The 24,519-nt window shown below is 35.7% G+C and overlaps 1 protein-coding gene across 3 annotated transcripts; it reads right to left on the reverse strand.

The window, feature by feature from the left end:
- Window positions 1-9,646: 9,646 nt before the first annotated feature.
- Window positions 9,647-17,889, reverse strand: LOC127847779 (nucleolar protein 58-like). Of its 3 annotated transcripts, none has more exons than XM_052379918.1 (3): window positions 17,737-17,889; window positions 16,219-16,291; window positions 9,647-10,966 (listed from the first exon to the last, which is right to left on the reverse strand). In XM_052379918.1, the coding sequence occupies exons 2-3, from the start codon at window positions 16,256-16,258 to the stop codon at window positions 10,479-10,481; spliced, it is 528 nt and encodes a 175-aa protein (XP_052235878.1). In that variant the 5' UTR covers window positions 16,259-16,291; window positions 17,737-17,889; the 3' UTR covers window positions 9,647-10,478. The 3 variants fall into 3 exon arrangements, with proteins under 3 accessions (XP_052235878.1, XP_052235877.1, XP_052235879.1); XM_052379917.1 differs by lacking the exon at window positions 17,737-17,889 and adding an exon at window positions 17,154-17,313; XM_052379919.1 differs by lacking the exon at window positions 17,737-17,889 and adding an exon at window positions 17,227-17,307.
- Between the last annotated feature and the right edge of the window lie 6,630 nt (window positions 17,890-24,519).

The raw sequence follows: 24,519 nt of genomic DNA on the forward strand, positions 1-24,519 counted from the left end.
TATGAGTTTTATGTGGCATAGTAAGTCTGAAGTCTCATAGTGCCTGGTTAGTAAGTGTGATTTTTTTTTAATGAGTGTAATATCTCGAAGTGAGTATGATGTTGAAGGACCATTGTGACGTCGGTACTCAATTTTGCATCTCAATATATTTAAATTCCTGTAACTACAATCCATGTTTAAATTGGAAAAGCAGGGTGCGAGCTCTATTTACATCTTCCTCTTTAGTATGCAATTGGTTTTTTATTGGTTTAGGTGCTTTGATCAATGGGAAATTTATTGCAAATAAAAAAGATCAAATGATTATTATATGTGATCGAATTATTATGCTTGAAATCTATACATTTGTAACTAAAAATACTTTCAAAAGCTCAAAAGTCAAATTGCCATCTCCAGTGAATAAATGTTCTTGATATGGTTCGAATCAAAGAATTTTTTTGTATTCAAATTCAAATTTGTATTCAATTCGTTATCTAGTCCATGGTTCCCGCTGTCGATGGCGATTGTCGATTAAAAAATATATATATTGCTTCCTGGTACTATTTACTTCACTCACAAAAGCATTTCAATTGAACAACCAGGTTATGACAGTCACTTATTGGAGCAGATTAAGCAAATTCAAACATGCCCAAGGTCATTGATTATTATGGAACGCCAAAACTACCTTTTGTTGGGTTAATTTGACATTATGTTGGATAAGGTTGACATTATGTTGGGTTAAGTTGGCATAATGTTTCGGTTAAGGTAGCGCACCTCTAATGATTTCCCCAATCGTGATACATCGGCTATCTCGGATTCCTCCGTAAGATAGGCCTCGTAGCTAACGGTCGCCATATTGCCTTGTATTACTACTTTACTACCCAAAAGGTTGTCAGTCTATTGTTATGAGGCTGTATACGATGCGCGTTGAACTAGCGCCAAACTTTGTACCGAAACTTTGATATTAAGAGCACTATTAACGTTCATTTGTGTTGCATTTTGACCTATTATCCAAGTGATTTACTTTTCCATTATTATTTAATCACCCTATCATCCAATTTTTAAGATGAAATTACGGTTTTTACAAAACCCAATCGTGATACATCGGCTATCTCGGATTCCTTTATGAAATAAATCGTCTTCTGATCCAGAGTGATGATTTCCCGCGATTTATTTTACGATCATTGCAGATCTTAAATGATCGGTTGTTTCCGAGAGATGCATTTTATTTTTTTCAAACTTCGAATTTTGATATGTGTTTACCTAATTCATTTAGAATACATTATGTTCACGATCCAATTATCATCCGAAAAATACGATTTCGCGATTTCTTCAAAGATTGACGAGCCTTTTTACCTGTTTACTTATCAATATCTAATTTAAAATAACGCTGATGTGAAGTTGTCGTGGCCGAGTTGTTAAGGCGATGGACTTGAAACCTTTTGGGATCTTCCCGCGCAGGTTCGAATCCTGCCGATATCGCATACTTTTTGCGACGCGTTTTATTTCTTTTCTAACGTAATTTGATTTAATATAGCATATAAGCTATGTTTATTGTCAAATTTGATGAAAATTGTTAGAACATCCTTCAATTTTTAAAATTGAAACAACGTTATGGCTAAACTGGGTAATTTACTGCTGAAAATACGAATGATGCATGTTGCATTTTTATTTTATTTTTCAAAAATTAAACGGTAAATCTGTCTATTTCGGGAGGCGGAAAACTACAACGGGCGAGGCATGGTATGGTATTGCGCAAGGGGGGGGGGGGGGGGGTTAGAGGGTTAGGGTTTGTGTTAGTGTTAGGGGTCGGGTTAGGGTTTGGGTTAGCCTAAACCCAACCCTAACCCTAACCCCTAACCCTAACCCTAACCCTTACCCTAACCCTAACCCCTAACCCTAACCCTAACCCGACCCCTAATCCTAACTCTTACCCTAACCCTTTTTTGGGGTTATCACCCCTGACCATGCCTCGCCCGTTGTAGTTTTCCGCCTCCCGTTTTTTTCTTGGTATTTTGCTGTATATAGTGTTTATATAAACAATTAGTTTAAAATATAACTTAAATGATACTTTTTTGAATTTTATGACACTTTGTTTGTAACCGACCCAATTTTTACTTGGCTGAAATGACTTACATTTCATGGCGCTATTCCATAGATAAAAAATCGTAAAAAATAAATGTCTGTAAAGAATACTTATTTCATCTTGTTTAACTTTTAAACACCTTTACTGCGTCTGTACACACCAACTGCATGCCCATATTTGGAAATCTGAATGAATTATGGAACTTTTATATACCCCAGGGGTGAAAATAAACTGGACAAAAGCCGAGCGTGAGGGTCGTTTTGAAAAAATCGGTATATTTTTTTTTTAAGCATGGAAAGCCTACCTACAAATTTGCATGTAGTTCAGTGAAATGATGCTGATTTTAAAAAAAAATCATAAAATTATATTTGGATATGTGCCCATTAGAGGTGCGCTACCTTAAGTTTACATTATGTTGGGTCAAGTTGACAATATGTTGGGTCAAGTTTTCTTTTACGTTGGATTAAGTTAACATTATGTTGAGTCCGATATTCGTTTTGTTTTTCAAAGTGGTATAAGGTTTAGTCAAGTTAACGCTACATAATGTCAAATTAAACCAACATAATGTTAGCTTAACCCAACATACTCTTAACAAAACATAGTGTCAACCTCACCCAACATAATGTCAACTAAACCCAACATAATGTTAACTTAATGTCATAATGTTCAGTTGACCCAACATAATTGTCAAATAACCAAAAATGGTCGCTGTGGCGTAGTGGCTATGGTGTCCGCGTAGCGACTGGGAGGTCATGGCCACTGTATGAGCTATCGTTATCAAAAGACACCAAATGATTGTGATTCCCAGGAAACGGACTCAATAGCGTTTAAATATTGATGCAATTGAGATAAAATAAATAGATTTAAAGGGGCCTTTTCAAATTTTGGAAAATTGACAAAATTTACAAAAGTTGTTTAAAATTTGCAAATTTGCGTTTAAGTTACGATATTTGTGAGGAAACAGTAAGACTGAATTTTTACCATGCTCTAAAATAGCCATTATATGTATCTTTTGTCGATTTGAAAACCGGAAAATTATAAAGCGTTGCAACGCGGAACGATTGAATAATTTGGAAAGTTCTGTTGTTGTCATTATAAATTGTGAAACTAAGACAATTGCTTATATAAAGTAAGAAATACACCTCATAGCATGAGCACGGATGGCCGAGTGGTCTAAGCATTAGACTTTTACCCCATGACGCCAGGTGTTCGAGCCCAGTTGATGATTACTTTTTTTAATTGTATTCTTGTTTTTTACTGAAGATTAAATTCATCAATATAAAACATTAAACGACAAACTTTAAACAATGCCAAATCTGTGAAAAGGCCCCTTTTAAACTAAATAACCAAACATATAAGTGTAAACTAAATAACCAAACATGTAAGTGTATCTCGGCAAAATGCAGTTTTCCGGATCATAGTTATCGATCACTTATTAGCCTATTGTTGCAGACGCGAATGCAAAACTGCAGTAATGTCTTTGACGTAAATGCATCAGTTTTCCGCTTGTTACGCCAAAAACACACTCAATTGAACGCTTACTAAACACATTGGTTTTATTCCTTTGAATACTTATGTTAATGATTTGTTTGCAACAGGTGAAGTTTAAATTACATGTCCAATTCAACATAAACAAGCGATGTGTTTGTGAAACACTATGTCCCCATATACTTGACCTTTGACCTTGAAGGATGACCTTTCACCACTCAAAATGTGCAGCTCCATGAGATACACGTGCATGCCAAATATCAATTCGCTATTTTCAATATTGCAAAAGTTATGGCAAATGTTAAAGTTTGACGCAAACAAACACACAATCAAACAAACAAAGCAACAAACCAGCAGACAGGGCAAAAACAATATGTCCCCACTATAGCGGTGGGGGACATAAAAATATCATAAGAAACATAATCACACTACCAGACATTATAAATGATCCTTTTATTCTCGAACCATGAATAACAGCTATTATATGAACCGTGCTCTGTGGAAAGGGGGCTAAATGCATGTGTAAAGTGTCGTCCTAGATTAGCATGTGCAGTCCGCGCAGGCTAATCAGTGACAACACTTTCCGCTGTTATGATATTTTCTGTTTAAACAAAGTAATTATCTTCTTAGCAAAAATCCAGTTTAGGCGGAAAGTGTCGTCCCTGATAAGCCTGTGTGGACTGCACAGGCTAATCTGGGACGACACTTTAAGCACATGCATTAAACCCCCTTTTTACAGAGCACGGCCCATATCAACACATGAAGATCATTATTGGAAAAGGGATTAAGCAATCTTCAAGTAAAGAGTTATTATTAAAACTCTTTTACATTTTCACGACCATTAAAAACGATGAACCATGTTGAAAACATTTTTTCAGCATGATGAGGTTAGTGTTATGAAAAGTACAGTTCTTACATGTAGATAAGAACTGTTATCCTAAGTTTTATTCAAATGAATGCAGACTATGTTATTTACTTGTGAGAATTTGGTTTACATCGACTCATATTGTGTCCAATGTGATGGACAAATAATTTCAAAAAGTGGCGAAATTTATTGGCAACCATGTTTCTTGAGTCAACAAGAACTTTGTCTAACCTTATGTTATCAAATAAACTATCAATAGGATATTTCATAAAGTTTGGGATAGTATTTACCCATAGTAAGTTTAAATATAAATTATAGAACAACATAATATATTTTCTAATTAAGGCCTTGTACAACTCCGTGCAATTGTCGCGTCAGGCAATTTAAATTGAAACCCGCTGAATTGCATTACATGTTATACATTCAAATCATTCATGCAAAATAGCTCTATTATTAACATAGGATCGTATTTAAAGTATGGTATTCGTTTTCAGTGCGCTAATTTTCGGTGCAATTTTGAGGTAAAGGTGTAGCCAGTTTTTCTGAAAAAAACATTTGCCGATATACACAGCCTTCCGGTTAGTGAAATTATTTGATCGCCATTTTTTTACAATTATTTGCTAAGGATATATCAAAAAACATAATTTCGTTTCAGTAGCGTTCTACGAAAGATAATAATCTAGAAACATGTTTTGATCAGGTGTGACCCTCATGATCAAGATGTAGGATTGTGTAAAGGAGGAATTGATAGTGTTCGGAATTACATACCACATTCAAGGACTGATCCGAATACCGAACGATTGACTAAATTTGAGCCTTTTTTATGTTGCATGTCCGATGACTTATAATAATTGGTTTTGTTTTTCTTTTGCAGTAATGAGCCGTCAAGTTGGAGAGAAGAGGCAGTCATATGGCCCCTGTATGATGGATCAAACTGCCGAGGTTGTAAGAAGTGGAAGAATGTCTCTTTGTCAATCCTCTAAAACATATAACCTACTTTTCCCTCTTTATTTACTAAAAAACTTTTTCGTAAATTGACTGAGTATGTTAGTGTAAATGATTGGCCTTATACCTTTTTCTAGGTACAATGGGTTTCCAAGCTGGACTTATGGAACGGGAAATCACTGGACAATCCAAATGTGAGCATTTAGGCCTGTACCATATTGTGAAGGCTCAATAAGAAATATTTTACAACGACTAACGTGAACATAACCATATTTTACGCGAGGATATATTAAACCATCTTCTTTGGTGTTCAAAAACAAGCATGGGTGCCTCAAGAAGTATTTTAACCTTTTGTGCAAAACAAGAAATAGCCTTAGACCAGAGCATTGTGTATTTACTAAATACACAATAGCCAGAATGAAAGCTAGATGTGGTATGGTAACATAGATTTAACAAGATACATTGTTACCAGACCACATCTAGCGTTGAAATTATGGCTATTATATGCGGAACACTGATTTTGTATGGGTTAACTTTATTTTACGAAATAATAAACGAAATATTCGTTGATGTTGAGTGTTAATGGGGCTTCAAAAGGATCTGTCTGGTTATGATGTTTACGCATGGAGTCGCAAAACACATTAACTTATCGGGATGATATAACTATTGTGGTTAGTCTACATTAGCGACACGGTAATTCACATGGACCAAAGTAGGGTGCAACGAAGCACTACAACGAAACGAGCATATACTTTTAAAAACATGTTGTCACAAGATTTATTATCGAATACCGGTTGAATACAGTTTCCTGCTTTTGTACATAATTTCACGAAATTTATGATCGAATCCCGGCTGTATTAAGTTTGAAGAAATAAAAGTGTGCGTTTTGCAACACTGCGTTTTGCAAGATAGAATCTATATTTGAAATATGAAATGAGTAAAATAGACATAAAATAATTCTTTGGAACGAAATCACTTGCATTGAGTATCAATTAACTGATGTTTGTATTTAAATAGCTCATATGTATTGAATGCTCATGCCATAAAGCATTAAATATTGGGGACTTAAAATGATACATTCATTCGTTTCAAGTTACCGAAATTATAAACGTAACATCACTAAAATTATGTTTCACACTTGTGGATGACATCAAAGCGACTTCTGACATTAACACTGCCTGGTTTGAATAGAGACTGGTTGATTTTCGCCAAAATATTCGTATGTAAGTATATCCGTCAGTCCCACAATTTACTTTTTAAATGTTATGTTTATTTGTGTGATTTGAATAAATAACAAAAATCCTATTGTGGTAATGGATTACAGTGTTCTTTGCATTTTCACTAATTGACAGAGAGTTTGGTAAATGAAAAGTTCGGTAAAAAGGTAAAAGAGTTGAATATGTCTGGACAAAGGGCGTGAATAACTGTAAAGTATCTAAATGCGTGTTAATATCCTTGTTTCGTTGACGTTTTTAAAAATATCAATTTACCGAAACCTCCAAATCTATTGCTCTATATTACTTTTTTTAACGACCATGTCATTTATCGAACTTACATGTAATCGTTTTTATTACAGAACTTGTTTCTAAGTTGGTATTTTTCAAACTGTGTCAATTAAATGGAATCATCGGGATTTTTATTTTTAAAGGGTCATCATGTTCGGAATCACGAACACTTTGGTTCGGAATTACGAACATATGTTCGGAATTAGGAACAGTTGGATGTCCGCATGCTTTGTAAATAATTTCTTTTTGGTTGGACCATCATATAATTCTATATTGGACTAAAGTATATCATATGCACATATCTAGTTGATTATTGTCTCCCTTTGATTGAAAGTGATCGTAATTCCGAACATCATTATAAGTGGCTTAAGTGTTCGGAAATAGGTACACCCGCTCAAATTATTACATGATCTTCATGCAGCAGGCTATACATATTAACTGTTTATTTTATACGTAGTACATAGTTATTTCTTTCCAATTATATTTTGCAGATATTCCTTTTTAGCTTTAAATAAATATTTAACCCAGAGTATACAATCTCAATGTCAGCATATTAGTCTCGCAATCTTAAACCAACGTGTGAATAAGAACGCTGAATGTTCAGCATAAATTATTAACAATAATAACATGGAAGCATCCATCAAATATTGTCCACTTCCATGAAATTTATAACGATCAAGTTTACGCTGATACCGATACGTTTACTCAGGTTTGATGCAGAACCAGTTTTCACAATGTCTTGTGTACATGAAGTAGTTTTTTTTTTGCTATACAGTAGAACATTAGAAGAATAAAACTGTACTTTCTGTTCTTTTCTGGTAGTCAATTATTCTGATCGTGTTTTCTTTTTTTTTGTATTCACCAGCGTTGTATCCGTTTTCGAAAAAGTAATAAGATCGTATATACTGGCAAAATTAATCATCTAAATAATGTATGACAGACATTTGTATGTTTCATTCTTAAAACGAAAATTGTGCTGACATGATCGGCTTAGTGACTTTAAGAACCAATAACATTTTGTATATTTTGTGTTGTTCGTTGCAAACAGTTTATTCATGCTATGCACTTACAGATATTTAACTTAGGGTCGCGTGTGTATCACATGAACGATGGACGTATTCAGAGCTTGTGTCATTATTGAAGTTGGAGAATTGTAGCTGTTTTTAGAGAGCCGTGTAATTGATGAACTTGCAGAACAAACAAGGTTTTATGTTTACTTTTAAACATTTTGCAAGTTTAAGGAGTAAAATAACAACGACGTGCGCACGCGATAGCTGGCCGATTATAGTCCGTATCGGGTCAGCAATTAGATCTATGCAAAAATGGACGATGTGCTTAGTGCGCATGTAACACAATGAATGACGTTTCGACAAGTTTTATTTGTCAATTAGTGTGTGCGAATAAGCTTGCTATTGCGAGCGCACAGCATAGCTTTCGCGTCCGCACGTTTTAACAATCGTGTGCACACGTCATAGCCTTTGAACTGCACACGTAATAGTTTTTGAATTGCACATGCAATATCTATCGCTTGCGCACGTAATATCTATCACTTGCGCTCGTAATACCTATCGCTTGCGAACGTAATATGTATCGCTTGCGCACGTAATATATATCACTTGCGCACGTAACAGCGACTCAACCAATGGGCTCGGTGCACTAGCAGCAAAATGGCTGACATTTTCATTTGTCAATTACAACGTGTTCATGCGATAGCAATTGTGAGCGCATATCGTTAATATCACTTGCAAAACACATAGCTATCGCGTGCGTACTTCATAGCTACAGTGTACGTACGTAAAATCTTGTTTGCGCATGTCATAGTTAACTCGTGTACCGTGTGCGCACATAACTATCGCGAACGCACGTTTTATAGAGCGCAAATTAAACTATTCCGTGTGTCGCCTTTATGCCACCATTTTATTGCTCTTGGACTAGAACAAATAGCAATTAATAAGTAAAACAAGAGCACCGCATAACGGGTGCCACGCTCGGCTGCAGGTTTTAATAAATGAAAGTTTGACAGATTCTTTTTTTGAAGTCACAGTGACCTTGACCTTTGACCCAAGAATGGGTGTGGCATGTAGAACTCATCAAGGTGCAGCTACATATGAAGTTTCAAAGTTGTAGGATGAAGCACTTTGATTTTAGAGCCAATGATCAAAACCTTAACAAAATGTTAAGGTTTTAGCACGACGCGGACGACGACACGACACGACGAGCTGGCTATGACAATACCTCGGGTTTTCTCCGAAAACAGCCGAGCTAATAACTCGCCATGAAGGAATCTAGTCCGATATATTTTGCGATCTTATCAAGGTCATACAAAAATAAGAATAAGCTACACGACTTGTAAACAGGGTTAAATTACGCAAATCGGTAAAAACTGACTTTATTAATAGAATGCATACACAACGTTGATCGAATCTTTAAACGTTTCAAGTTTGTGATATGACCTTGTTGTATAGTCAGTTAAACCCCGCTGTGTGCCTGTAACAAAACACTCGGATATTTGATCGTACTTATATTTACTAGTTGATTGTTAAAACTTAGCTAAATGAAATACAATGTAAGCGTATTAAGTCTTTACCAGACTTTTCTTGCTACTAGATAAGCTACACATTTTGCAGAAAGCAGTATTATTTGCGTTGCCATTACAAAATAAACTTAACGGTCTTAATATTATTTTTATTATATCACGCTATGCAAAAAATAGGTACCTACTAAAATTTCAACAGCTTGTTTGTGTAGATAGGGGTTTAGACTTATTGAATATCAAAGAAATGGAAAATGATATTTTTTATTATCAAAACAAATATTGATGTAAACAAAAAAAAATAAACTACAAAAAGTAAAAAGAATGCCTTATCATAACTTTGATAGAAGTGCATTTATCTTTTTCCATTAAGTGCATTTAAAATAAAACATACAATTGCAATGCGATCATCATCATGTCATGAGATTCGCTCTAGGAAAACCGGGTTTAATGAATATTTGTAAACTGTCTCCCAGATAAGCCTGTGTACAGGCTTAGAGGTCGAAAGTTTCCATTTTTATGATTTTGTTTGTAAAATGGAAGTTTTATCTTAACGGAAAACCAGATTACCGGTAGGCAGAAAAACTGCACAGGCTGATCTGGAACAACACTTTATCTGAGCAGGGACTATATATAAATATATATTATTAATATAAAATGATACAAAATAAAGCACAACCATAACTTTGGATCACATGTCAGCCAGCCGTCATCAGTGTCCCAACTTCCATGGTGTCTTGTCATGTATTTGAAAAGACAAAGACTGGAACAGAACAATTTCCATTGCCTCTACAAAAACGGGATAAGCGGTCTTTTCATCCGTTAAAAAGAGAGGTTTTAATAATTATAAATACCTTTGTTATGTGTATTATAAATGTATGTGGCAAGGTATTCCCCAAAGCGCAAGAGGGCTGCTACCTACTCAGTATTTATTGCACCTAGTAGGATTCAAGAATGTTGGTGAGTCATAAACGTTGTTGTTAAACTTGCTCTATTTGCACGAAGTTAGGACAATAATTAGGCGGTGTCACAGAAGCTGTTGTGGAAATGCTTATGTTTGCTGCCTTTTCCTGCTTCCTCTCAATGTTTCTTCTTTTCCTCCTTTTCATGTTCCTTTTTGTCCTTCTCATCATTTCCATCTTTCTTTTTTTCCTCCTTTTCATGCCCCTTTTTGTCCTTTTTCTTATCCTTTTCTTCTTTCTTCTTTTCCTCCTTTTCATGATCCTTATCGTCCTTTTTCCCATCCTTTCCTTCTTTCTTCTTTTCCTCCTTATCGTGTTCTTTTTTGTCCTTACCATCCGCTCCTTCTTTCTTCTTTTCTTCCTTTTCATGCCCCTTTTCGTCCTTCTTTCCATCCTTTCCTTCTTTCTTCTTTTCCTCCTTTTCATGTCCCTTTTCTTCCTTCTTCCCATCCTTTCCTTCTTTCTTCTTTTCCTCCTTTTCGTGCCCCTTTTCGTCCTTCTTTCCATCTTTCTTCTTTTCCTCTTTTTCATGTTTCTTATCGTCTACATCTCCGTGTTTCTTTTTTTCTTCCTTTTCATGTTCCTTGTGGGCTTTCTTATCTTTGCCTGTAATGAAATTTCTTGTTAGTAATTTTTGTCTTGAGTGCACCAGTATTCTGTACAATCCGACCATCTCATCTAGATGCTTCATTGTACAAGCATGATTATTCGTGGGACATTAATTGACTGATCCAAGAATTTAACAAAAACTCATCTGCAAATGACCAACTAAAATTAGGCAATTTTAAAAAATTACTCAATTAATAAAACAACACAGACACACACCAGAAATCCACAAATTAATGTGTCCATGAAAAAACAAACTCAAACATTCATGCAGCAGATATAAATGATTTTAAAGTATTTTATTTAGAATGGTATTGCCAATTAAAGTAGCATCAATTTTGCCTTAGCAGCATGACAGGGCTGGGATCGAAGGGGGAGGGTGCTTCAATTTTTATCCATAACCCTTATTAAAATATGTGGCCCCTTTCCATTATTATAATCAAAACTTTTGAGATACGTTCAAACCTTGTTTGATCTTTTTTTCATTTGTCAATATTGTCTTATTATAAACTAACACACTCAACAAGCTTTGACAATAACATTAAGTATCATATAATATTACTTGGTAGTAGCATCAAATTAGTTTTGATAAGAAACATGCCTCATGGAATATATAATGAACGCATGCTTGAACAAGAGCACCATAAAACAGGTGCAAACGCTTGACTGTAGGTGCATTTTTTAATAAATGAAAGCTTGTCAGATTTTTAAAGGTTACAGTGACCTTGACCTTTGACCGAGTGACCCAAAAATGGGTGTGGCGTGTAGAATTCATCAAGGTGCATCTACATATGAAGTTTCACAAATGTAGGTGGAAACACTTTGATTTAAGAGCAAAATGTCAAAGTTTTAGCACGATGCCGGCGGAGGGCAGACGACGAGGTGGCTATGACAATACCTCGGGTTTTCTCCAAAAACAGCCGAGCTAATAAAAATACTTATGTGGAAACAGCACAATTTAGTTACTTACAATACACACAGTTTACCATCTGACGATTTTTCAAGAAAAAAGGTAATCATGTCCCTTTTAATCCCCTTTTTTATCTGACTAAATCCATACAGTTGAAGTCATATTCTTCAGTCTTAGTCTTACCAATAGTCTCCTATTACTCAGTGTGATGCACATAGTATACTTGAGTCTTGTTCCGTGAAAAGGGGGTTAATGCATGTGCATAAAGTGTCGTCCCAGATTAGTCTGTGCAGTCAGCATAGGCTAATCAGGAGCAACACTTTTTTCGTCTTGACTGGATTTCCGCTCATTCACATGAAAAATACAATAAAAAAGGAAAGTGTCGTCTTCAATTCGCCTTTGCTGACTGCAATTGCTAATCTGGGAGACGCCATACACACATGCATTTAACCTCCTTTTCACCCAGCAAAGCTCACTTCAGTTAGGTCTCAGGTAAAGTTCTATTAGTTGGTTAGGATATAAAGGGTAATAAAACATTTGACCCCCCATGATTTAGCGAGTGTGTTACCACTAAAGCCGCCACTGCCTAAATCCAAATAAATTCTATTATTTATAATTGTTCAATGAAACATTTTTGATGTCAATAGCTTCTGGGTAGAAACCTTCCATATAAATTAGATATATGTTTGTTGATGTTACAGGCTTCAGTCAAATTTTTATAACACATCTTTGGAATAAATGTAACCATCTACGAACTAAACCAAATTCACATCAATTGAAGCATTTTGGTTAGATAGAGTGGCGTCTGTATAATTTCAAACACATCTTTTGCTTCAAGAAAATTGAGGACATTTAAATAAAAATTGTTGTGACTAGTAAGATGTGTACATTGATGTTTTTATTAATAATATTGTGCACATGCATTTGATAAATCATAAATGATTTGAGGAGACTAAAAGCAACCGTATTCCACTTTCACCTGTGAATTCAGCTGTTTATTACTAGTAATTAAGACATTAATAGAAAATGGAAATGACAAACAACTAAACGTGGTCTTTGTTTGTTATTTCTTATGGTGTGTTGAACATAAAGTTGCACTTAATATGTAACTCTTATTTGTTGACATTTTATTATGATGTAAACAAGAGCTCTGGTTTGCAAAATGACGGGGACAGGTTATAAGGAATTAACTTACATACCTAATTAGGTATAGTACTAGACAGTATACAGTTATTTCATGGATGCGCTGAACAGTCAAAACTCTTGTCCCAAGGCAGGGGTGGCGAAATCTCAAATAACTATACTTGTCCACAGACAACCATTTAGGAAATTTAACTTGTCCGTTGCTGAACTAAACTTGTCCGTTAATGTTTATATAAATTATAAAGGCATTTATTGATTAATGTAAAACTATGTGGAATAAACCAAAATGAGTATGATTTGCTAGTTTTGTTTATAGTTGTATTTCAATAGTACATTCATTATAGCAGTATATTATAAACAATATAAAGACTTTCTAAAACTTTTAATCTTGCAAAGCTAGTGTTATTAAAACATGTGTTGAACATAAGTACATCGTAATCTTAACAAATTAAACTTGTTCAATATGTGGACCTCATCAGACTGAGACTCTGCGCCGCTACTGGTAGCAATTTGATTATCATCAACTGGTAACCTTTGAAAATCTTTGAGCCAAGTTTCTTGAAAAGTTCTGGTGCGTTTAATAGATCATATTTTTTATCATAATCTTTCTTAGTTTTTTTGGGAGGTGGACTGCTCAAAGCTTCCGGTTTCTGCTCCGTTGTTGAAGATTTAAACAAGAGCACCGCCTAGCGGGTGCAGACCGCTCATCTATTTTCTTTTTAAAGGTGAAGGGACTCTCATTTTTAATCACAAAGGAGGGAGGGGTGGAGTGAAGAGGGGTGTATAGTGTGGGGGTGTGGACATTTATTACATTATCTTCCAAAAATGCGAAAAAAATGCAAAAAAAAAATCGGGGAGGGGGGGTATGGTGGGGGGGTGGGAGGGGGGGAATTCTTTGGTGTGATGGTTGGACGGTATTTCAAACATAAAATAATAAAAATAAATATTTGTTTTTTTTTAACCGTTTCAAAAAAAAAAAAACTGGGGGGGGGGGAGGTGGGGAGGGGGGGAGGGGTATAGTGTGAGGGTGTGGTGGTAATTTGTGAGATGATCTTAAACAAAAAAAAAAATTAGGGGGGGGGGGGGGGATTCGGGTTGGGGGAGGGGGGGGTGGGGGGGATTCTTGGGTGCGATGGTTGGAGGGTATTTCAAACATAAAATAATAAAAATAAATAGTTGTGTTTTTTAACCGTTTAAAAAAAAAATTGGGGGTTGGGGGGGGGTATAGTGTGAGGGTGTGGTGGTCATTTGTGAGATGATCTTAAAAAAAAAAAAAAATAGGGGGGGGGGTCGGGGGGGGGGTGTTCGGGGGGGGGGGGTGTCGGGGGGGGGGGGAGGGGGGGCACGGGGGATGGTTTGGGTGGAGTCTATTGTGGTATGTCAGGTAAGAGTAGTTTTGTCAAAGTATCAATCAAATCTAATCATAAATAAAGAAGTTATGGCAATTTTAGCAAAATTTAATAATTTGACCTTCTGAGTCAAGGTCATTCAAAGGTCAAGGTAAAATTCAACTTGCAAGGTACAGTAACCTCATGATAGCATGAAACTATTTGAAGTTTGAAAGCAATAGCCTTGATACTTAAGAAGTAAAGTGGATCGAAACACAAAATTTAACCATATATTCAAAGTTACTAAGTAAAAAAAAGGCCATAATTCCATAAAAATGACATCCAGAGTTATGCAACTTGTCCTTTTACTGTACCCTTATGATAGTTTGCGAGTGTTCCAAGTATGAAAGCAATATCTATGATAATTTAGAGGTAAAGTGGACCAAAACACAAAACTTAACGAAATTTTCAATTTTCTAAGTATAAAGGGCCCATACTTCCGTCCAAATGCCAGTCAGAGTTACATAACTTTGCCTGCACAATCCCCTTATGATAGTTAATAAGTGTTGCAAGTATGAAAGCAATAGCTTTGATACTGTAGGAATAAAGTGGACCTAAACACAAAACTTAACCAAATTTTCATTTTTCTAAGTATAAAGGGGCACATAATTCTGTCAAAATGCCAGTCAGATTTACATTACTTTGCCTGCACAGTCCCCTTATGATAGTTAGTAAGTGTTGCAAGTATGAAAGCAATAGCTTTGATACTTAAGGAATAAAATGGACCTAAACACAAAACTTAACCAAAATTTTCAATTTTCTAAGTATAAAAGGGCACATAATTCTGTCAAAATGCCAGTCAGAGTTATCTAACTTTGCCTGCCCAGTCCCCTCATGATACTAAGTAAGTGTACCAAGTTTGAATGCAATAGCATTGATACTTTCTGAAAAAAGTGGACCTAAACGCAAAACTTAACCAAAATTTTCAATTTTCTAAGTATAAAAAGGGCACAGTATTCAGTCAAAATGCACGCCAGAGTTATCTAACTTTGCCTGCCCAGTCCCCTCATGATAGTAAGTGAGTGTACCAAGTTTGAATGCAATAGCATTGATACTTTCTGAGAAAAGTGGACCTAAACGCAAAACTTAACCGGACGCCGACGCCAAGGTGATGACAATAGCTCATTTTTTTTTTTCAAAAAATAGATGAGCTAAAAAACTAAATGTTCAATTTTTACCATTAAAGTCCTCTTGAATAACAAGGTAGACCGTGTTTTGATTATCTTACTTTGATACTTTTTATTTCCGTCTGATTGTAAAAATAAAGAAACCAGTCTGTACACTGTCTAACAGTCGGGCCGAATGTTTAAAATGCGGCATGCTCCTGGTCTTTTATAGAATAAGGGAGATCACTGCCCAGGAGTGTGCCGTATTTAGATTGATTGCTCCGCAAATAGCACTGACAATGTAATCGCATGTCAACATCCGGTTTTGTAAAACTTAATTACGGCTTTAATACAATGTATTTTTTTGTATACCTGGACCCGACTTTTAAAAAACTTGTTGTCCACAGACAACTTAATTGAAAAAAATCAGTTGCCCAGACAAGCAAATGTACTCGGGCAACTCGGACATTTGATTTCGCCAACCCTGCAAGGTATCAGGGATGACTTTGGAACTGTTGCCCGAGTCCGGTCAACAGTTCGAAATAATCACTGGTAACAGTTTAAAACATTGCAACATTTCTTTTTCGACGAGGAAATAGCAAAATATAATTAATTATCATTTATATAAGACATCAGGTAATAAAATAAGTTATTTAGTAGTTATGTGAAAAAAGGACAGAGTTCTCATCTTAGCAATTTACTTACCGTCATCACTTTTGTGTTTCTTATCCTTGTCGTGTTCCATGTTTGCGAGCAGCTGCGATGTCTAAAAGTTAGTCTGAAATGATGAACATTACCTGATCAACTTTCAAAAACTAAAATGATAACCAAATGCAACTGAAGCCATGCCATCATATCATTTCTGTATTCAAGCATCTCCGGATTCATGTTTTTATCTGATGTGTGTTTATCTGTGTTGGCTTTGGTCAGAAGCTGATGCATATTGAGCAAGAACAGACATTCAGCTTATATTACTGTGAAAGGCAGTATTTTGTTTTTGCCCAGTGAAAGGGCTTGGTTGGTCTTATAAACTACAGACATTCCCAAAAGTATGTAAAGTCCTCAGGAAATCCGGTCCTGTCGACTAAGATTACTTGCATGACCAGACTGGGATTCATAGGACCAAAACATACAGTAACTGACATTAGACATAATGATAATTGGAAAAATGGAATAGAAAATTCTAATATATAACACAACACTGAATATTGACAACTGAAGAATTAAAAATCACAACATTCTCACAAAGTATTTTAACGAACAATAGTAAATTCTCTAAATGTATACTGGTATGCAAATTGATATTGAAACAAATGTCAGCTACTGTTACTTCTGAGTGACAGCGACTGAAGAATGTCATCCATATTTAATAAAAACACACACTAATACTGGTAAGAAATCAATTATATGCTTTAAAACAACAGAATACATGTTATATATTAATCGCATAATGCAACAGACTCAGTTTTTAAAGCACAAAGTACAGAAATCAAAATGAGAAAATTTCTTTGACAATCATTTCCGGGTTGCGAAAATATATGACAATTCAGAATTTAAAATACAAACGTCAACAAACAGTCCACTAAGATATAAATCAATAAAAAATACACTTTTAAACGTAAATTTAAACGGAAACGAACTGTTAATGTCTTGATAACAGCAATCTGACGTGTTTTCGTTACACCGGAAAATGACTATAGCACAAAACCACACCTAAATTATCCATGCGTGAAATTATGGTGATGCTTCACATTCACTAGCATTCGAGAACGTGCTATTCCCGTGCGCATGCGCATTAACAAATCAAAAATGTAACAATATGATTAAACTAGCATTCGAGAAAGTGCTATTCGGGTGCGCATGCGCAATAACATATGTATGATTAAAAATGAAAACCTTATACATACATAGAACTTACTAAAGAGTGAAAAAGTATTCTGTTCATGCAATTTTTAGTAAGAAAGCGATTCAAATCTTTGCTCGAACGAAACTATAATATCGCGCATGTCAATGTTGTAAACTACGAAATACGGTGGTCTAATCAGGGACCTATATACAAACAAATATTGTTTGTATAGGTCCCTGGTCTAATTGAACACGTACAAAAAATCAATTGATAAAACAATTGTAATTACTTAAAAGCGTTTACTTTCGTTAAATTTCACGTATTCCACAAAGTATCAAAGCTATATTTCATTTAATAAAAGTATTGCAAAATCTCACCGCTTAGTAGAAAGTAACGTCAATACTATGTCCTCTTCTAAAACGCCGTGTTACTTCGTGTGAAAAATCCTGTAGGTGAGAGTTGTTTGTTTATGAGTAACCTTGGAGCAAATGAAATCAGTGAACTCAAAGCGATCCGTCCGTGCAAAGATCTATCAATAATAAATATGTTTATTGATATATCTTGGGTCCGTGTTAGAAGTGCCAATGTATTCCATACTTAAATAATCGCAGGAAAATTACAACTTTCAGAAATATAGCAATATGTTTGTAATGTTATTTCCTCTTTTAAAATTGAAATACAAAAGTACATGTATTAGTGAAAGTATTGATATTTTGCAGACGACAACAAAAATCCCAAGTGGACATTTACCAGTTAAACATAAACTTATTCACGTGTGAATGTTTTTATCAATGGTTTCTTCTGCAACTCATGAGTATTCTATAGAGCATCGATCGTAAGCTGCCAGGAAATCAGTATTTTTCAAACAGTACTGTAGCATACATATCTTTTAATTTCTTATTTATGTCCCGATGTGTTGAAAGACAACAATGGCCCAACACAACGCTGATGACTGTCATTTCCATTACATATTGGCTTTGCGTGAACATTTAAACATTAATTGTGTTTAAGTAATGTCTTTTGATGTAGAGATTTATTAAAATAATGTCATTGTACATATGTATATAATATTGTCTATATGTAATGATTGAATAATTTAAACGTGTACTAACAATGTGTTGTATTGTGGGCCACGTATAACATTACCATTTAATAAACGTTACGAATAATTACCCCCAACAAATCATAGAAACATATTCATTTTTTCGCACCATTATGAGCAAAACCATGCGTTTCATGCGAATTATAATCAGTGAAAATGTAGCTTTAAAGGAACATCGTGACGTCGGAATTGCCTACGTTGAAAAACAAGATCGATCGTATTTCACGCTGACATAACAGGTAGTATTAGATTTTGATTTTACCGGTTAAAATGACACAGTCAGGTACCCCATGTACCCGGTACATTGTAAATCTGACTGCGTTAACAGCTGGACGGGCTTGTTGTTAGTGTAGTGGTTCCACATTGATAGCAATAACACTTTCACACTGAACTTTTTTTTTTACAGTAAATCATTACAGGTCGGACGACAGGTTGCAGGGCTTTACCAATGGCACCAAGTACATGTTTTTCCAAGGAAACGAACTCAATAGTGTCTCTATAAGTAAATGATATCCTATACAATTGAGCTAATAAAAAGGGATTATACTTAGAATGAAGACACGATGTTTACTAGTTGCAATAATTCATCTCTCAGATTTATAACCCAAAGGGAGTCCGTTTATAATGGACTATATCGTCATCAATTCAAAACTACAAACATATATGGATGACGTTATGCTCATTAAATGGTCCTTGACCTTAATTGGCGATCAACATACCCACCGGGAAAGTTTGATTTTCCGATGGTGCTTCGGTAAACAACCAAACACAATTTCATATTAAAATTATTCATGCATGAAATGCGGTTATAGTATATATATATGTAACAATTGACATGACGCCTTATCAGTGATCGCTCCGCCCACTTAATCACATGGCTCAGCGGGAAGAAAACCTAGACAAGCTAACACCAAAATGGCTTCTTTTCCTATAGACTGCATATAGATTTACGCGATATTCCGGATGAATTTATGGACTTGTTTAACACCATATTACACTTGTAAACGGGTTGATGCCATTTAGTTATTCTGCAAATGCAAAAAATATACGATTTAAGAGAACATCAGCTATTTATAACGGGTAAATCGGTACATTAAACACGCTCTCAAACGCTTGCGCGCTTACCGAAATCGAACCCGTTATTACGTGTAATGGTGGTATTTGCAATAAATTAACACTTCACCCATTCTATACATAAATGGTGACGTCACTACAAAAAACACTACATTATTGAAACACTGATACCATGAACATTTTAGGGTGTAACACCTAATATACATGTACCAGACCTTTTATGTACTACAGGTACTTTGAAACTTTATGTACCACCTACATAAAATATAGGTGTTATTGTCCATTCATTCATAGCATTCCTAATGAATTAAGGTCATTCTCTAAACATGATTGAAGTCTAAAGAAGGAAATAATTTGATTTTTTTACAGTTTGAACATTAAGGTCATTCCCTCTTCTCTTCAAAGTATCACATTTCAATTATACAATATAATACAAACATTTTAGACTTTATAATCCTTAGTCAGGATAAGATAAGAGACAACTGAATTTTTATAATTTACTTCAATTTCAGGTTAGACTAATAAATCATTTATTAAGTACTACAAGTACTTGGGCTAATTAATAAAACTAAGACACTCAGTGACACTTAGACAATCTGACAAAATATAAAATCTATGGCCAATATATAAGTCTAAATTCATAAATACTATCACACAAAATACATTTCATCAATAACACACATTCATATTAAATTAGTTATCTCTTTATATTATAAATATGGTACATAAAGTGTCAGATAGTGGTACATAAAGTGTCGGTACATAAACAGACTGGTACGTAATGTGTGACATTCAACATTTTAAAAATCAGTTAACAATATATGGACTTCATTGTTTTGCATATACGCAATCAAAGCATATTTATTAAAAATTAAAACACACTGTTCATGGCTGTATCTTTTTATTTATACATGCATAAACTATTCTGGTTATTAATACATTTTTAAAATTATATATAAACAAGAGCACCACATTATGGGTGCCAAGCTAGGCTGCGGTGCAGTTTTGAATAAATGAAATTTATTAAAAGAGTTTTTAGAGGTTAGTGACCTTGACCTTTGACCGAGTGACCCCAAAATGGGTGCGGTGTGTAGAAATCATCACAGTGCATATACATGTGAGGTTTCAATGTTATAGGTGGAAGCACTTTGATTTTAGAGCCGATCTAAAGGTTAAAGCACGACGCTGACATCTGACGACGAGCTATGACCATACCTAGGGTTTTCCCCGAAAACAGCCGAGCTAAAATTGAGCACCATTAGTCAAAAATTTTGACGCTCTTAAATATTAAGCTACTTTTTATATGGGTAATATTTGGAGCAAAGAATTTAGCCCATATAAAAAGTATCTCTAAATTCTTTGCGCGTCTTATAAATAAGACTAGAGCGCCATATAAATTAAATGGAAAAAATACAACATTATGTCAAGAAAAAAAAAGCTGTACAAATCTCACCTGCTCGTCTTTGATGTTGCAATTAGCACATTCAGCATTTTCAGTATCTACTAAATAAATATATGAAAGTGCCAAATGTCCAAGATATATGTACCATGACGTCCTCCTCAAAATGTTAGATCCTTTGAACTCCATTTATTTTATCCCTGATTAAGCCTCTCACACATGAGGCCTAAATGTAAGATTCCTTGTAATGTTCACAGCGTTTATTTTAAATCGTTTACGTTCTCAAATTTCAGCAGGTATTTAAATTTTATGATTTTGATTTATTTACTATTTCGAAGATACAGTCTTGCAACGTGTTTAGTTAGTCTAAGTTACGTGTTTAGTGATTCTTACAAACAATAGACTGACATGAAAAGTGGCTCCTTTTGAAGCACAAACTGCATCCATGTATATATTACAGCTGGCCCGGTTTGATGGGGCCTGTTTTTGAGAATAATTAAATACCATTTTTCACTTCCGTGTTTATTATGTTTACCAACGCCATGATGGAAAAAAGTCCGTTTCCCACAATGCTTAGCGCGCATTCACACAGGTCAGTAAGACCGGTGTGACACAATGACACTTCACCGGTATTTACCCGTGTTATTAACAAAATTATTACCGAAACATTCCCCCCTACCCGTGTATTTGACACGAAATAGCGCTTTATAACTGGGAATTCGGTGAAGTTTTACGCGCTTTCTGACGCCGGGTGGGTACCTCAATCCCACATATTATTGCGTATAAAAGTGATATTAATCATATTAAACATTGCTTATGGGACATTTATCAATCACTATAATTTAAAGCGCAAAAACAACACAGTAAGTTTGGACATTGTCTGATATAAAATTAGCGTTGTACGAAATGGAATACGGTCAGGCTATTATTAATTAATAAGGCTACCAATATCAGACGCTCGCGCAGGTACCGACTTCCCCGAAGTTACCGCATTTATTGGTTAACTAATATCAGTTATAATAACTCTTTTACAATAGCATTTATCGATATGTCTTTATTAAAATAATAACAAAATGGTTTTCACTTGTTTCTGACACACACAGAAACGCGAATTTTAATGGAGATTTCGTAAAGTTAAACGAATTGGGTACCAAAATTCTCAATTATTTTACATGCACACGTGACATAATACATACTTAATAATGCTTAGATATTGCTTATATGACATTTCAAGTTTGTGAAATTAATAAATGTTCTACAAAGGGGATCTCGGTATTTTTTTAAGCTTCCACTCGCTCTTGTCAAGACCGCATTGCCGCGTTGGAAATGGTATAAATTTAATTCATCTAACTTATCTTTCTGGATACCAAATGTCAGAGTTGCATTAACCCTTTTTACACCGTTTTGCCATATTTCATTTCCGTTTTTTAATCCGAACAAAATAAACGAAACTCGTTTAAAAAATGAGATCTAGGCATTCGAGCTCCTAGTGTGGATTAAAAGCGTTTATTGGTGACACCACATGAATGCAAATGTGTAGATACCGTTAATAAGATTATATATCACATGTCACCTTCAAATAACATGTATGATGTCAATTAAGTGCATTACTATCAGAGTAATAAAACACAGCATGAATTAGGCTTCATGCTGGGGTTTATTTCTCTTTAAGTAATGCAGATGAACCTCGCTTCTGACCTAGTAACTGATAAAACTATTTTAAAAAAGTGAAATATTATGTGATAATCAGATCGATATCATAAAATATTTAAATCTGCTAGTATATCCGATAAAAATATAATTATAATTATTATAATTATAATTGTCTTTGACAGTGTTGACGTTCAGTTGTTCGTTGTGACGACCGCATGTATTTATACATCTCTTACACTTCTCAGGATCTCTTTTCGGCTTTGGAAACGATATAAATTAAATGTCACAAACTAATCTTTCAGGATATCGATTGTCCGAGTTACATAATCCCCATTGACACACCGTTTAACTATTTTTAATCAGTTTTTTTAAAGAGGAAAACAAAAGAAACGAGCGATCATAGATAAGGCGTCGTGTCAATTGGCAAGGACGGGCTATGCCCGGTATGATGACCACCTAACTTATTCCCGGCGCATGTGATTTTGTTGTAGCGGATCCGTGGTCTAGTGGTAACACACTGGCTTCACAACCCAGAGATCGCTGGTTCGATCCCCCGCTGCACCTAACATACTAACTCGTCTTTCGCATGAGACGTTAAACCGAGGTGCAGTGTACTAGGTGCTATACACCGGGCACTAAAAGACCCAGGGTCACCTCTGGAACGGGGTGTCTCCTGTATCTTGCACTATCCCCCGTAACCAACTAACACGTCTTTCTGGGGGCGATGGCCATATGGGAGACAATCCCGGTGCACTCGATAAAAAATAATGAAGAAGAAGAAGTGAGTTTGGTAGGTGGTCACCATACCGGACTGGTGGGGTTTCCTCCGGGTACTCCGGTCCCCCCCCCCCCCCCCCACAGCACAAGACCACCTCAAAATAAAAAATCTTTCAGTAAACAATAAACAGCTGGACATTGAAGCTTTCTTCAAAATTCGTCCCAACTTTCGTGAGTCTAACATCTGATAAGGAAGGAGTGCTGGGACACACTCCGGGTCCTCACCTAATGCAGCCTCTGGCGCGGAGGGACCTTAAAAAAACATGGAAAAACACACACAGTACGGGATCAACATCATCATCATCATCATCATCATCACCACCACCACCACCATCATCATCATCATCATCATCAGCAGCAGCAGCAGCAGCAGCAGCAGCATCTTGAAGTTAGAAATCAATCAAGAAGCGGCAAGGGCGAACTGACGGATGTTTTGAAAAAGTCGGATTCTTGTTTTCATCTAAAACTATGCACTATTATTTCTGAAAAACTGTCAATTGTATGATACGTGTATAGCTTGACATACATGTATTTCAGTACAAATTGTTAAAGTTAACTTTAACTGTATAATTAAGAAATTCATATGAAAAAATAATCTATGTTTTGCTGGTGTTCATAATACTGTTCTTTCCTACATTTCAATGTATCCAGCGTACAAAGAAAATTATGATGCGTTTATACGCTTCATACCAAGTGAAAGGCAATTATATCTTGATCGCCTACATTAAATGCTTCTCTGTTTGCGTGTGTGAGTGGGGTTGTATGCGTGTGGGCGTGCGTGTGTGAGTGGGGTTGTATGCGTGTGGGCGTGCGTGTGTGAGTGGGGTTGTATGCGTGTGGGCGTGCGTGTGTGAGTGGGGTTGTATGCGCGTGGGCGTGCGTGTGTGAGTGGGGTGGTATGCGTGTGGGCGTGAGTGTGTGAGTGGGGTTGTATGCGTGTGGGCGTGCATGTGTGAGTGGGGTTGTATGCGTGTGGGCGTGCGTGTGTGAGTGGGGTTGTATGCGTGTGGGCGTGCGTGTGTGAGTGGGGTTGTATGCGTGTGGGCGTGCGTGTGTGAGTGGGGTTGTATGCGTGTGGGCGTGCGTGTGTGAGTGGGGTTGTATGCGTGTGGGCGTGCGTGTATATTTTTTGCATTTTGCTTTACCTTCTTTTTT

Source organism: Dreissena polymorpha, chromosome 10, assembly GCF_020536995.1.
Source record: "Dreissena polymorpha isolate Duluth1 chromosome 10, UMN_Dpol_1.0, whole genome shotgun sequence".
Taxonomy (NCBI): Eukaryota; Metazoa; Mollusca; class Bivalvia; order Myida; family Dreissenidae; genus Dreissena; species Dreissena polymorpha.